Raw genomic sequence first — 15455 nt, 5'->3', positions numbered from 1 at the left:
TTAGGGATATTTTTGATATATTGTTAAAGGACAAGTCTTCCTCCACCCATAAAGGACGATTCACCCTGCATTCTACGGTTCACAAACCCTTACAGAGTTTTTGTATTTTCTCAATACACCCTCGTGATGCCCTCTCCTACCAATCCAACACCTTCGATCACCGTGGATAGAGGAAAACTCGGTCCATTGTTAAATATTTCTGTTATGCTGTCTAAAGCTTCGATTTATAATTTGTAAAAACCTTCGGTGAATAGATTCTCTAGAGAAATCGACACTGATGTAATCTCTTTTTTATTCTCTTAATATCATTTTCTTTGTTTTATAAAAATTAAAATAAAAGTTGGAAGGAACACATCAAATCAATAAAATAAAAAAAAAAAAAAGGAGAAAGTGAAAGAACTGATGGTTATTGGCAAGAGGAATCTTCCTAACGAACTAACTATCTAACAAATACTTTGACAACCCACATGGTTGATAGTTACATGTAACAAACAGTAAGGAGGAGGCTTATCTCTATCAGGCCCCCTCAAAAGCATCGGGGGCAAGCCAATTGTAAGTTTGGTTTTAAGGGAATGAAAACAATCTAGAGAGACCCTAGAGAGACCCTTTGTTAAGACATCAGCCACCTAATTGAGAATCGAAACATAACGAACTTGAAGCTTGCGGGAGGCAACCATATCACATACAAAATGAAAATCCATCTCAATATGTTTTGTACAAGAGTGAAATAGAATTGGCACTTCAGTATGTTGTGCCCACATTATCGCAGCATATCACTGGTAGTGCTGCGAGATAAACACCAAGTTCATTGAGCAGGGAACGAAGACATACAAGTTACGTAGCAATGGTAGTGACAACACGATACTCCGCCTCTATTGACGATTGTGAGATTGTCCGCTGCTTTCGAGAACACTAGGAGACCAAATGAGAACCAAGGAAGATGCCATAACCAGTGGTTGATTTACGATCATCTGGACATCCGGCCCAGTCGGTGTCGTAGTAAGCTGTTAAGGAGATATCAGCCGGCCCAGATGGAGAACGAAATGTAAGACCTTCACCAAGAGTATGCTTTGTTAGAATTCTATTTAGTATAGAATTATTATTCCCTATTATGAACTAATATTAAATAACCTAAAACTCAGGCTAATTATGGTATTGATCTAATTAAGGAGGTCATTGGATTATATTAGGACTCCTATGTGGACTGGCTTTAGTGTGGGCAGATAGAATCTTATTGGGACTGTGATGAGTCAGGCCTTATAGGAATTACTATATAAAGAGAGCTAGGTCCCCCTTCTACCCATCACAACTAATTATTCTTAATCTCCATTGAGGAGTGCATTCTAAAAAGAGAGGGAGATATTCAGTGTTCATTGTCCCTGTGCATTCAGTAATCTCATCAAGCCAGTTACTTTGGGAATAGAGGGGATGCACCTAGATCTACGGTCTTTATTTTTCGCTGCGACCATCATCACTATGGATGCGAAACAAGGTTAGTGGTTCTATCCTTGTTTTATATTATTTATTTGATTGTGTTCTTGAATGCCCTATGGAGATCCTGGCTTTTAGGGTTTTGTCCTTATTCGGATCAAATTAATTTAACATGTGGTATCAAAGCCTCCATAAATCCGTTCTTGAACTTATATGGATTCAAAATAATAGATCATACTAAGGGAAATGAGATTTTTTCATTTCGAATCAAATTTTTTAGGGTTTTTTCAAATTTTAGAAAAACCAGTACGGGCACTGGCTTTCTGCCGATTTTTTTAGCCTGTGAAACTCGAAACAGATTACACAGACGTGTAGGGCTCAAAGAGCTGAGCATCTGGATGGATGGATTGCTGCTGGACACGCCTTCATGCGCCGGCAGAAGCCACGGGTAAATCTCACTCGCCGGCTAAACTTAAAAAAAAAAAAAAAAAAAAATCTTTTTGGGGTTTGCTATCGTGTGTCGGGTAACAACTGTTGGGTTGCTAATGTGTGTTGTCGGATCGGGCAACCGTTTCCTAACCCGAGGACCCGACCCGATGACCAAGTTGGGATTGACTCGGGTACGGTTGGATTGGCCCGGTCGGACAGGTGTTGGCCCGGACCGGGCAGAACCAGTTCGGTCAAACAACCCGGTCAGAACTAGACCCTCTTTGATTGCCTTTTTTGCTAAAACTTTGACCAACTCTTGTGGGCGCTACGAGACTCTGTTTAGGATCCTTTTTTTTGCGTTGGCTCTATTTTTGATGCTCTACACAGTGGTACCCTCTGTTTTGATCAAATATGCATATTTTTAATATTTTTGGTATTCTATTGATGCATGCCCTTTTCTAAAATTTATCAATTCATTCCATTGGGAACCGAACTAATTTTCTGACTTGCTGAAATACCTACCTTGAAGAACAGAATTGAATTATTAGTTTTTTGTGTTAGTTTTAAGACATTTAAGTCCTTTATCATTAAATATAAAATAACACAAATTGTTTAAGGATGTAAGTAATTTTTAAAAAATCCCAAGAGAGGGTTCCATGGGTTCGACAAGATGCAGCCGCCAAAACGACCTTCCTTGTTGGATTTGTGAAACATCGGTCTCATACAATTGTGGGTTGTCCTTCAACTCTGATGTGTGGTCATACACCCAAAGGTGGTGATCATGTATTGGTACTTAAAAGGATACATATACAGTATGCATGTGAATAGGCTGACCCTAGAATTCTGCATACCCAAAGGTGGTGGATTTTGAAAGTTTAGTTGCATTCCCATGACCATTGGTATGTAGAGATTTTTATAATTGCATGTTGGGAATTCAGCCTAATGGTGTTTTCACAATGATGTGTGTAAAATTCTCATTAGCTTACAAGGTTTCAAGCATTATGTTGATTATTGTACTGTTTATTGTTCAAATTTTCAGTCACTTTTTTTATCGACAATAACATGGTCATTATTGAGATTCTTACTGGGTTAAACTTTAAGAAGTGGAAAGAGGACATTATGTTTACCATGAAGATGGCGGATGTGCATATGTCCCTTGTTATGGATACACCAATGGATCTAAATGTTGATAGTACTGAGGACGAAAAATCTGTGCATGCTACATGGTAAAAGAGTAATCGACTCAGTATGCTGTCCATAAAGAGGTCAATACCGAAACACCTAAAAAGTGGTATGCCTAACCAATGTACTGCCAGGAAATTGCTAGATGCAATTTCTAAGAGACACAGAGTTTCATCGAATGCTGAGATTGGGACACTTCTGCAAGAGCTATTTAATATGAAATATGATGGTTCTGGGGGTGCTGGAGATTACATTATTAGGATGGTTGATTATCGAACTAAACTCAAGGCCTTGAACATTCTTCTTCCTAATGCCCTAATTGTCCATCAAACCCTGAATACCCTACCTTCTGAATTTGGCATCATTCAAACCAACTACATTTCTCAAGATGGAGTCTGGAGTATTAATGACCTAATTTCTAGGGTTGTGTCTGAGGAAAAGAAACAAAAGAAAGACAAAAAACATGCTACCATGTTTACTTCCAAAATCCATAAGAGTAAAAAGTCTAAAAACTATATTCATAAGTCTGCCAATAAACAGTCCGATCAGACCAACAATTTAGGACTTAAGAAAGACTCTTTGAAAAAAGAGAGTGATCACTACTTCTTTTGCAAGAAGAAGGATCACATAGAGAAGGATTGCGATAAATACAAGGCTTGGTTAATCAAGCCCAAGTAGCCATCAGGTAATGATTCTTTGACTTTTGTTTGTGAATCCAATCTATCAGAAGCCTCATCCAGTTCTTGGTGGCTAGATAGTGGTGCAACTAACCATGCTGCTTTACCATATAGGGATTCATAAATCGGAGGAGGCCAAACAAGGATGAATCAATGCTGGTCATAGGAAACGATGGATATTCTGATGTAGAGTTCGTGGGAGATGTCATTTTATTATTATATTCTGGTTTTAATTTGACTTTAAAGAACACTTTTTATGTATCGTCCTTTAGGTGAAATTTAATTTGGGTTTCAGTTTTGGACATTAATGGTTACCATTTTGAAATAAAGAACAGTATGGTTAATTTATTTTTTAATTCAAGTAAAGTTGGTTCCTGCATTATGTCCAATGGATTGTACAGATTGTGTTTGTCTCCTAATGATATCTACATCTCCTATAATGTTGAAAGCGTTGTTTCTACAAGACCCTTACCTAAAGAACGATCTTTCACATTGTGGCACAAGAGACTAGGTCATATTTCTAAGGCAAGAGTGAAAAGGCTGATAAAGTCTAACATCCTACCTACTCTCGAAAGTGATCTAGAAACTTGTGTAGATTATTGTAAGGGAAAGATGACCAAGATAAAGAAAAAAATTGTACTCCATAGTTCTGACCTGTTGGAGGTCATTCACACTGACATCAGTGGTCCCTATTCTGCAACATTGTGTAAAAATTTTTATTTTATCACTTTTACGGATGACTACTCCTGATATGACTACCTGTACTTAATAAAAGAAAAGTCTGAATCTTTTGACAAGTTCAAAATTTTAGGACTAAAGTTGAGAAACAGTTAGGGAAAATTATTAAAATTGTAGTGGGAAAGGTTTTCAAGTAAGAGCATTGTGAATGGAAGGGTGGTGCAAGTGGAAGACTTCCACCAGTTCAGGCTTTTTAAGAGATTCAATGCCCTAGGTTGGGCACCGATGCTGTCTCCGACTCTCCCTTGCTATCCAAATCTTGTTCGATACTTCTATTGCAATCTTGTATCAGCGTCTGGGGTACAAGGCTTTGGACTTGAGAGTAGGGTGAAAGGGGTGGACATAAAGTTCACTCTAGCTATTTTGGCAGAGATTCTGGGGATACCTAACAGTGGTAGCAGGTGCTATTACAAGCCTAAGGTAGACATCTCAAATCAGTTTTCTCTAGATACACGGAGGATGGTGTTCAAGGCTCTCATAGGGGTTGAAAACACCCCAAAATCTGAGGGGAGTTACATGCCTATAGCTAGGATTTTGAGTAGCTGCATCTCCTACAATATCTATCCCAAAGGTGGGAATCGGGGCAACATTTCTATGCTACGGGCATCACTTACTGTTTGGTGAGGGCAGGTAAGGGGGGTCCTATAATCAACCTACCCTATCTACTTATGTAGGTTATGCTTTACCATGCCCAGAACCCTACGGATGGGAACCTGCCCTATAAGAGGTTTCTTACCCAGGTCTTTGTGCATTTTGGAGTTTCCCTTAATGGGGAATATGAGGGAGGTGATGTTTTGAAGCCTATCAGTAAAACCTCCATCAAGAAAATGAAAATGTTGGGTGAGCCTGAGAGTGCCTTCGAGGATGACGATGATGTGGAGGAGGAAATAGAGGAGGAGGATGAGGAAGCTGAAGAGGCTAGAGTTGGTGGTGATGAGGATGGGGCTGGAGATGCTACTGATCAGGAGGGCAATCCAGTGGATCTAGACACACAGCTTGGTGATCTCCCCACTTATGGTACTATAGAGGCTTCTAGTTCGTAGGTACCACCCCCAGCTCTTAGTTCTTATGGTTGGGAGGAGTTGATGGCAGAGTTCCGGGGTATCCATACTCAGCTTACCCGGATGTCATCAAGGATGGACCGGGGCTTTGCTTCCTTGGAGGGAAGAGTTCATGCTGTTAAGCAGCGTTTGGACTTCTGGGATTCCCATTACCAGGTCAACTCGCGACGGACTCAGCCTCCACGGGACGATGATCCACCTCAGAAGTAGTTCCTCTAGTTCTGGTGCTTTTGGTCTAGGAACCCATGTTTTATTTTCCAGCTTTGCTTTGTGTATTTTCTTCTATTCATGCTTTATGTAGTTTCTTATTATCATTCCTATCTCTTTTTCCTTTTAAGTTGTAATTGGAAGTAGTACTTCCAACTGAACATGATGTAATGGCTTACGCCAAATTTTGAATTTTATGAATATCTTGTCTTGCTAGTATTATGTTGATCTCTATGCTGTGTTATTCTCAATTTATCTCATGTTTGCTAAGTTTTTATTTGTTTCACTTTCTGTTATTTATTATCCTATGTCCATTATTTGTGAATGTAGAAAGAGCTTCTCACTCTGATATTAATCTCTATCACACCCCAAACCACCCCCTGGGAGGATTAGGTAGGTGACCCGAATTGTACGATAGCAATCCGCCAAACCCCAAGGATCTAGAAGCAGTTGCTAACATTCACAAACCCACACACCCATAACAGTGGATAAAATGGGAACATCAGAGTGCTGTGGAAGCTATTAATTACAATAACCCATCAAGGCCAAATATACAAACATTGTTTTTTTTGTTCTTGTTCTCTCACATCTTACAAATGGCAGTCACAACACTTCCAACGAATAGTGTTTGCACAAAATAATAACCGCAAGCGTACGGATCAATTGTAGCTATGGGTCGAACTCAAGGAGATATACGCCACCCAATTTTACTCACTTTAAAGTAATGCAAAGTGAACCAAATTAAACTACTTAAACTAACAAACTAACGGATCCTAACTCACAAGCATCTAACGAATTAAATTGGCATCCTAACACATATCCATCTAACCTATCAAATTTAAGCGGATTGGAAGGGATAAATTGCAGCCACACACCACAACCACATAAAAAAAACAAAAGAAGAAGAAGGAGAATGAGATAGAAGAAGAGAGGATGAGATAGAAGAGAGGGAGAATGAGTTTAAGAGTTTAAAGAGTAAAAATCTAGATGTGCTTGACACGGACTGAAATTGCTTGCATGAATGTAATTGAAGAGCTTGAATACTTGAACAAACCTTGCATGGCTTCCTCTTCTAAATCTCCAAGTCTTGTCATCAACTTAGGAACTTAGACTAGAAAGCTTGAAACTAAACTAGAATTATTACAACCATATTGAAGACATAAAATTAAAGCATGAATCAAAAGCATTACAACCATGGAATTGAAAGCATGAAATCAAACTAGAACTTAGAAAGCCAAAAACTAGAAGAAGAGAAGAAGAAATTTCACTAATTAATTGAACTTGAATTGAACTAAAACTAAACTAAAACTAACTTAAAAACTGAACTAGAACTAATAAAAAATTAACTAGTTACAACCCAAAGGGCAAGGGGTATTTATAGGGGGAAGAGGAGAAGAGGTAGGAGAAATATTCTCTTCTCCTTCCTTCTTTACGTTACTTGAATCCCGAGAAAAAATAAAAAAATAGAAACTAAGAGAGATAAAAATCCTAGCTACATAAACCTTCTATTTTTCAAAAAGTAACTTTCTAATTTTAAATTTGTGCTTCCTTTTCTTTGTAGGTGTCTTCTCCAAGCAATGAGATCAAGGCATCTTTGACTTTTCAACCTTCCATGGATGAGAGAATATTTTTCAAAAGAAATCTATTCATAATAAAGTTCCAAAAGTGCCCTTGAAAAGTTGGAGGAGAGAAAAGTGATGACTAGGTTTCCACTCAACAAATAAAATACCCATTCTGTCCTTCAAAAAATATGGAGCATGGGGTGCTTATATAGGCCTCACTATTGCATTTCTTACGAAAAATCATCCAAAATAGACCCAAATTTTGTCCAATTTGGAGTTCGGGAGCCCAAGATATCTCAAGTTGAAGTTGGACTACTCCAGAGCCTTCCAAATGGAATCTTTCGGCTAACAGGAATGATAACTTTTGATAAAAGCCCCTCGAATCCAAACTTCCACTTTACTTTGTCCCCGGTCGATTTTCAATAATTACAAACAAACCCCTATATGCCATCTTCGCGCGTCGTTACGAAAACGACCGTAACTTCTTCGTTTCAACTCGAAATCAGGTGCCGTTTGAACCGTTGCAAAGCTGACTCGATGGACTTTGCATCCATACTATTAACACCTCTAAATTATGCTAAGGGCCCCACTATAATCATGTTCAAATTTGACTTATTAGCATAATTCTTTCAGTGCTCAATCCAAACTTGATTTTCTCGACTCCTGGGCACTTCCGGCTACTGCCAAACACAACTAAATAGCTTAAAAACATTTCCTTAGCATCATTTGCTCTATTTTCACAAGAATTCACCTAAAACCTGAAAATACAAACAAAAACCTCGAGTAGCTCTGTTCCAAGTATAAAAATGCATTCTCTATGGCCCTAAGATTTCACACATAAATGTGCTCATCAAATAGCTTTATAAAATAATCAAAAAGGGCCATCTTCAACAGTCATCTACATCAAAAGAATCCCTAGGTTAGGAGAAAGTCAGCTGCCCACTTTTCAACGGCCATCTTCAATAGTCACCGTAATCACCCGCACCAGAGGGAGGGATGACCTCCGATCGGGTCCAGACCCACACAATCATAATCAGCATGACTCTCCTACTCAAGAGGAGTCTCCCATCCAATATGACATCTACCTGCAATATCATCAAACCAAAAGAAATATACAAGAGTGTGAGCTCCATCGAGCCCGTGAATGAAATACAAACCATGCATGCACATGCAAGTACAACCAAATGAGTCTGTATGCAATGAGGTTCATTTTATTATTAAGCCACCTAGCATCACAACGAAGGCACGCTCAGTGCTACTACAATCCCCAATACATGTATCTCTGGTATAAGATTCCAACCTCTTCTTGCGATACACCCATTGAGTTGTCAAAAAAAACCAGTTGACTCCCGCATCAATCACCAAGGTTAGCCCGACCAACCCTCTGGATTATCCAGTGGTACCGTGGGAGACGGGCACCCTGTCAAGCAAATACCTTTGGTATAAGTTCTCTCACAGGCATCCAACACCTTGACCCCTGTTGGCAAGGGTTCGCAGCACGGGTGATGGTACCCTAACCATTTGCATTCTATATGACATAATATGAAGTGTACAGGGCTCCCGCATCCCATACTACGTCACCCCGTACCCTTCATGTCCAGGCCGAGTACTGCATCTAAACTGCAATTACACAAATATAACAACACCAGCCATTTCCATCAATATTTAGATAAGAATTCAGAATTTAAGTAGATATTTGAAGTAAATGCAATTAATTAAAGACAGTAAGTATTATTGGTGTTTGTTGTCATGACCCATCGGTCATGTTACACCTACTACACCCATGGTGTAATTTCACTCACCTTATACTCCTGCTTGCTCTTCAGTCAGCTCGGTCCCAATCGGTATTTGATACTGCACCTCGTGCTCGGGGTTATAACCTAAGTTATCCAGAGCATTAAGATGTGTCAAACATGTTTCAGATCAGATTAATGTCCTAGGGTTGGTCTAGGTTGGGTTTGATTCACGTTTGAATTCATAACCACTAAGCTGTAATTCTCTGGAACTTGCACTAGGCCTTTAGGTCAAACACCCAATGCATCACCCAGAGATGCAAAACTCATATTCTTTTGCATTTTAAAGAAGGGTTAACCAATACACAGCCCTGCTTATTATATAAATCAGTGCCAAGGCCCACAGCTCAAGTGTGGTTTAGACTGTGCATTGATTCCTAGCACTGAGGGGCCCACTTGTGCATCCAAGATGTGGATGACAACAAGGATGGATGGGGTAGGGTTTTAAGTCAATTATATGTTCCACATACTGTTCTAGACCCATTGGTGATGTTCCAAAAAGGCTAAACCAAAATAGGGCCCAAACAGCACCACTGGGCATTTGGCCAAACTCTCAGTGGAATGCCCAGTGCTTGTAGGACATGGGATTCCAGGCTCTAGTTCTAGATTTGGCTATTGGGGTCATCCCAATTCGACCATGGATGACCCCAAGGGGGTTGTAACATGTGTAATTAGTTGAATGGGATGGGTTTTGAGCATCCAAGCTCGGTTAACCATGGGGATGATGGTTTGGGTTCTGACATCATAGAGATGTCCAAGCCTAGCTGAAATCAAACTTGAGAACATCATTAATCTCCTAAAACAGATTGGGTACAGGTCATAGTTGGTTCATTACAATAGTTATCATGGCTAAGGATCATAATACACAACATGTATGCAAGGTTGAGTGTCTCTGTGCTACTATCCATTGACTACAAGTAAGGATTTAGCTAGGATCATGGCTGGAATTGAATTTGATCATGCACACAGGTTATATACAGCATATAAACTACTTAAATCATACTAAATCATACATGCATGCAAGATCCAAGGCTGTCCTAGCACTCTAGATGATGATTCCATAACATAAATACAAGGACATGACTGTATAGCTCATAGATCTTGAGCTCAATCACAGAGAACAGATGTGAGTCATGATATGGGGTGTGCTCTGAGCTCAGGTTTGGTTACCTAGGTTGTGCAGAATTTGATCCAAGCTCCAAACTCCCAAATCCTCCTTTCCTTTCCTTCCTTCTCCTCTTTTCTTCTTCTCCTTCTCTTCTTTCTTTCTCTCTTCCTCTCCCAACGTTTAGAACAGTAGAAAATCAAATTTAGAAGTTGGGCCCCCCATTTATAGGCCAAGCTTCACTAAGGCCTATTTGGCCCTACAGTCCCTAGCTCAAAATGCATTTTTAAGCTGATTCTCCCTCATTTTAGCTATTTAGGTGGGACCCACATGGTTGGAATGATGGGAAAAGGTTCCTATAATTCCTAAGAGGTGTTTTGGGTTGTTTGGTGGCAATACCCAAGGTCCTTATATATCTGAAATATAAAAATGCAATTTCAGACACTCTGGGCGTTTCACTGGGAGTTTGGGTCAATCCCCCAGAGAATGTTTCTTTGCTATTTTTGATGTGGCCTTTCATAGGGGTTGAGGCCTCCACTAGGGCACCTCTCCTACATAATTTCTAAGGCAAAATGAACATCTGTAAGGGCATGGCCCCCATGTTCTTATTAGAGAGAGATTACCTGAAGTTGGAGCTGTACATCAGGCAATGGGCTGAGCAGCTGCATGGGTGAGCAAGCCATCTCCTCACAGGTATGATGGATGACATCCTTGGCGGTTCTCCACTGATTCTAACCACAGGGGTGATACACCACAGTGTGCTTGAGTGGTTGGTCTCAGGCTCATATCCTTCAGGCAAGGTTCCAGTCAATTTGGGGTAGGTTTAGCAATCTCCCCACCTTACAAAAATTTTGTCCTCGAAATTGGCTTACCCAATAGCTCGAAGAGTTGAGGGTATTTATCTTGTATTTCTTCCTTGCACTCCCATGATGCTTCCTCCAATGGACGACTTCCCCTTTACAAACATGACTGTGCGGTTGCAGAGGTCGTGCTCCCTTCTATCCAATACCTCTGTGGGCTGCTCCTCATAAGTCATATCAACATCCAGCTACTCTGATTTGGCCGTGAGTACATTTTTTGGATTGTTAATATATTTCTTTAGCATCGACACATGGAATACATCATGGATGCTCTACAAAGATGGTGGTAGCGCCAGTCAATATGCTACTGGTCCAACCCTTTTCAAAATTTCATATGGGCCGATATATCTCAGGCTCAGCTTTCCCTTCTTGTTGAAATGCAACAACCCCTTTGTTGGAGAAACTCGGAGAAACACCTTCTCACCAACTCCAAACTCAATGTCCTTTCTTCAATTGTCGGCATAGCTCTTCTTCCTGGACTGAGCTATTTTGATCTTTTCTTTAATAACATCCACCTTCTCACAGGTTGCCTGTATCATTTTAGGACCTAGATACTTTCGTTCTTTAACTTCATCCCAGTATAACGGTGTGCGACACTTCTTGCCATACAAAGCTTCATATGGTACCATGCCAATGGTGGAGTGGTAGCTATTGTTGTAAGCAAATTCCACCATAGGAATGTGGGCGTCCCAACTATCCTTCATTTCTAATATGCAGGCTCTAAGCATGTCTTCCATAGTCTGAATGGTTCTTTCGGATTGTCCGTCTGTCTGGGGATGGAAAGTCGTGCTAAGATTTAGCTGGGATCCCAACGCCTGTTGTAAACTCTCCCAAAATCTTAACGTGAATCGAGGATCCCTGTCAGACACGATGCTGACGGGTACACCATGCAGATGGATCATATTTCAATGTAAAGCTGGGCAAGCCTTTCCATCGAATAAGTTATCTTGATGGGAATAAAGTGAGCTGCCTTCATTAACCTGTCAACTATTACCCAGATTGCATTCATTCCTTTTCTTGTATTGGGCAAATTGGTTACGAAGTCCATGGTAATTCTTTCCCATTTCCATTCTGGAATCGAAAGTGGCAGTAGCAATCCATAAGGTCTGTCTCTCTGCCTTTATCTGCTAGCAGGTGAGGCATTCTGACACATACAGTTCTACGATTTGCTTCATCCCGATCCACAAATAGTACCTCTTCAGGTCTTTATACAGTTTGGTGCTTCCAGGGTGCACTGAATAGGGTGGGTTATACGCTTCCCTGAGTATCCGATCTTGTACATCATAATCACCCGGTACACACAATATGTCTCTAAACTTTAATGCTGCATCATTGGCAATTGAGAAGTTTGGGTCTCCGTGAACTCCTTATCCTATCTCCCTGATAATCTATGCTAATTCGGGATCTCTTGGCTATTTCTTTATGATCTCCTCCCGGATCGATAGTTGTACATCCATCGCTGCCAGCTGGATAGCTATCCCCTCAATCATGAGTTCCAAATCGAACTTTTGAGCTTCTTCTATTAGCTCCCTCGCTAACGGCTAAAGATGCAATGGATGCGGTTTGGGATTTTCTGCTAAGTGCATCCGCCACTACGTTAACCTTACCAGGGTGGTATTGAATATTGCAGTCAGAATCCTTCACCAGTTCCAACCATCATCTCTGCCTCATGTTTAGCTCCTTTTGGGTGAAGAAATACTTCAGGCTCTTATGGTCGCTGAAGATTTCTCTCTTTTCACCATAAAGATAGTGCCGCAAAATTTTTTAAGCGAAAACTACCGCAGCCAACTCCAAGTCGTGAGTGGGGTAGTTCTTCTCGTATTCCTTCAGCTGCCTTGAGGCGTAGGTGACTACCATTCCTTTTTGCATTAGTATGCCGCCCAATCCTATTCGGGACGCGTTTGCGTACACAACCATGTCACCGGTGCCATCTAGAATGGTTAGCACTGGTGCCGTCACCAACCAATTCCTCAATTCTTGGAAACTTTTCTTGCAAGCGTCGGTCCATTCGAACTTCACACCCTTCTTTGTTAGCTTTGTCATTGGTGCTGATATGCGTGAGAAATTTCCAATAAATCGTCGGTAGTACCCAGCCAACCCCAGAAAACTATGGATCTCTATGGCATTCTTAGGAGTCTCCCACTCTAGAACTTCCTTTACTTTGTCTGGGTCTACTTTGATGCCTTCCTTGATGACAGTATGTCCCAAGAATCCAATCTGGTGGAGCCAAAATTCACACTTGCTGAATTTGGCGAACAATTGGTGTTCCCTTAATAGCTGCAACACAAACCTGAGGTGTTGAGCATGCTCCTCTTCGCTCTTGGAGTAGACTAGGATGTTGTCGATAAATATGATGACATACTTATCTAGCACATCGTGGAATACCTTGTTCATCATGTCCATAAATGTAGCTGGGCGTTGGTTAACCCAAACGATAACACCAAGAATTCATAATGTCCGTATTGGGTTCTGAACGTCATCTTATGAATGTCGCTACCCTTGATCTTCAATTGATGGTACCCAGACCTAAGATCAATTTTAGAGAAAACCCTTGCACCATGTAATTGATTGAATAGGTCATCAATACGTGGCAACGGGTATCGACTCTTGATTGTGAGTTTGTTCAATTCCTGATAATCGATGCACATCTGCATGCTTCCATCCTTCTTCTTTACAAACAGCATGGGTGCTCCCCAAGGAGACATGCTTGGTCGAATGAGTCCCTTCTTCAATAAATCTTGTAACTGAACTTGCAGCTCTTTTAGTTCCATAGGCGCCATCCGGTAGGGTGCCATGAATACAGGTGCTGCACCAGGGATTAAATCGACCGTGAACTCCATTTCTCGATTAGGCAGTAGCTGGGTCAGATCTTCTAGGAAAACATCGGGAAACTCCCTAATAATATCAAGTTCCTCTAATGGCCTAATCTTCGCCTTGGTGTCCATTATCATGGCCAAATAGCCTTGACATCCTTCATCTAACAACCTTCGTGCTTGGATGGCGGATAAGGTTATCCTCTTGGGTTTCATCATCGGTTCACTTTGATAGGTGAAACCGAGCCATCATTCAACTTGAATAAGATCTTCTTCTCTGCACACATGACATTTGCCCCATAGGCGGATAGCCAATCCATGCCTGATATTACGTCAAAGTCCTTCATGTCAAACTTGATCAGGCGGGAGGTCAGGTTCTTCCCACAGATTTCCACTAGACAGGGGCCGTAAACTTCCTTTAGGCTCATGACGCTTTCAGGTGGTGTGCTAACTACTAAATCGTGCCCTATGTCCTTTGGTTGGATGGTCATCCTATCCGTAAAAGCAATAGAAACGAAAGAGTGAGATGCACTTGAGCCGAATAACACTCGCGTGGGGGCGGATGATATAATCAAAGTACCTAAGGTTTTATGTGAAGATAATGATGCAATCAAATCCCTTGCATCCAATTAGGTTGGTTCTAATAATTTAGTAGTGTTATAAGCACGTACCTGTCATTACTTCTGGGTTCGCCTCCACTTCTTCGTTGGTCAGCGCGAACATTTTCCCTTATGTCTGGATGTCCCGAGGCAAAAAGGGGTAAGCGGCAGACTGGAACGGTGGGTAAGTGTTGTATCTGTAGCTTGCACAGTCTCTAGCTAGGTACCCAGCCTTATTGTACACAAAGCATCTGTTGGGTTATGCAATGGAGGGAGAGGCCTGGCTTGCTTCGCTCATTGCAGGTCGAGATGGCGGGGCAGCAGTTGTCGCTTGGCTTGGAGTGGGTTAAGTGTACTGAGCAGTCCAATTGTAAGTGGGATGGAAAGATTGAGAGGTTTGGCCCATATCTTACCGTCGGTATTGTATCGGACTAGGACTCGAGCTAGTTCCTCAAAATGCCTTGTTTGGCCATCTGAAGTTCTGATAGTTGCTTGGCCTTTTGCCCAATCCAGGCGATGAAGTAGTCTTCTGCTTTAGTCTATCCTCCTTGGTCTTTGCTTTGTCGACCATCTGTGCGTAGTCTTGAATGTCTAGGACCGACAAAATGGATCCGATCTCCGGCTTGAGTCCTTTCTCAAACTTCTTTGTTTTGCTGGCTTCTCCCTTCATGTGCTTCGAGGTGAAATGGAACAAATCTTCAAACTGCTGCTGGTAATCCAGTACGATCTTCAATCCTTGCACAAGCATGGAGAATTCAGCTTCCTTCTTGTCTCTGAAACTCTTACGAAAATAATTCTTAAAGAAAACTTCTTTAAACTGATCCCAAGTAGGGTTGGGATGAACTGCCTCAAAGTTAGGCCGCATCGCCTTCCACCATGCTTCTGCTTTATTTTGCAACTGGTACTCTACACATCAATTTTTGAGCGGCGGTATATTCGAGCACGTCGAATGCTTTTTCTAAGGCGCTAATCCATCTCTTCAGTTGCATTGCTTCAAA

General features: G+C 41.1%; 1 protein-coding gene across 1 annotated transcript; it reads right to left on the bottom strand.

The window, feature by feature from the left end:
* Positions 1-12809: 12809 nt before the first annotated feature.
* On the bottom strand, positions 12810-13990 carry LOC122650583 (uncharacterized mitochondrial protein AtMg00860-like). Its single transcript, XM_043843984.1, has 2 exons — positions 13847-13990; positions 12810-13262 (listed from the first exon to the last, which is right to left on the bottom strand). Exons 1-2 carry the CDS (start codon positions 13988-13990, stop codon positions 12810-12812), a joined length of 597 nt encoding a protein of 198 aa, XP_043699919.1.
* Between the last annotated feature and the right edge of the window lie 1465 nt (positions 13991-15455).

This window comes from Telopea speciosissima, chromosome 2 (assembly GCF_018873765.1).
Source record: "Telopea speciosissima isolate NSW1024214 ecotype Mountain lineage chromosome 2, Tspe_v1, whole genome shotgun sequence".
Taxonomy (NCBI): domain Eukaryota; kingdom Viridiplantae; phylum Streptophyta; class Magnoliopsida; order Proteales; family Proteaceae; genus Telopea; species Telopea speciosissima.
Note: the sequence above shows the minus strand (reverse complement) of the source record. Positions and strands in the feature narration are given on the sequence as shown.

Coding starts and splice junctions, on each gene's coding strand:
- LOC122650583 (XM_043843984.1), bottom strand. CDS start 13,990: ATGGACACCAAGGCGAAGATTAGGCCATTAGAGGAACTTGATATTATT. Junction 13,263..13,846: donor TAATCCCTGGTGCAGCACCT/GTATTCATGGCA, acceptor TGGCTCCACCAG/ATTGGATTCTTGGGACATAC.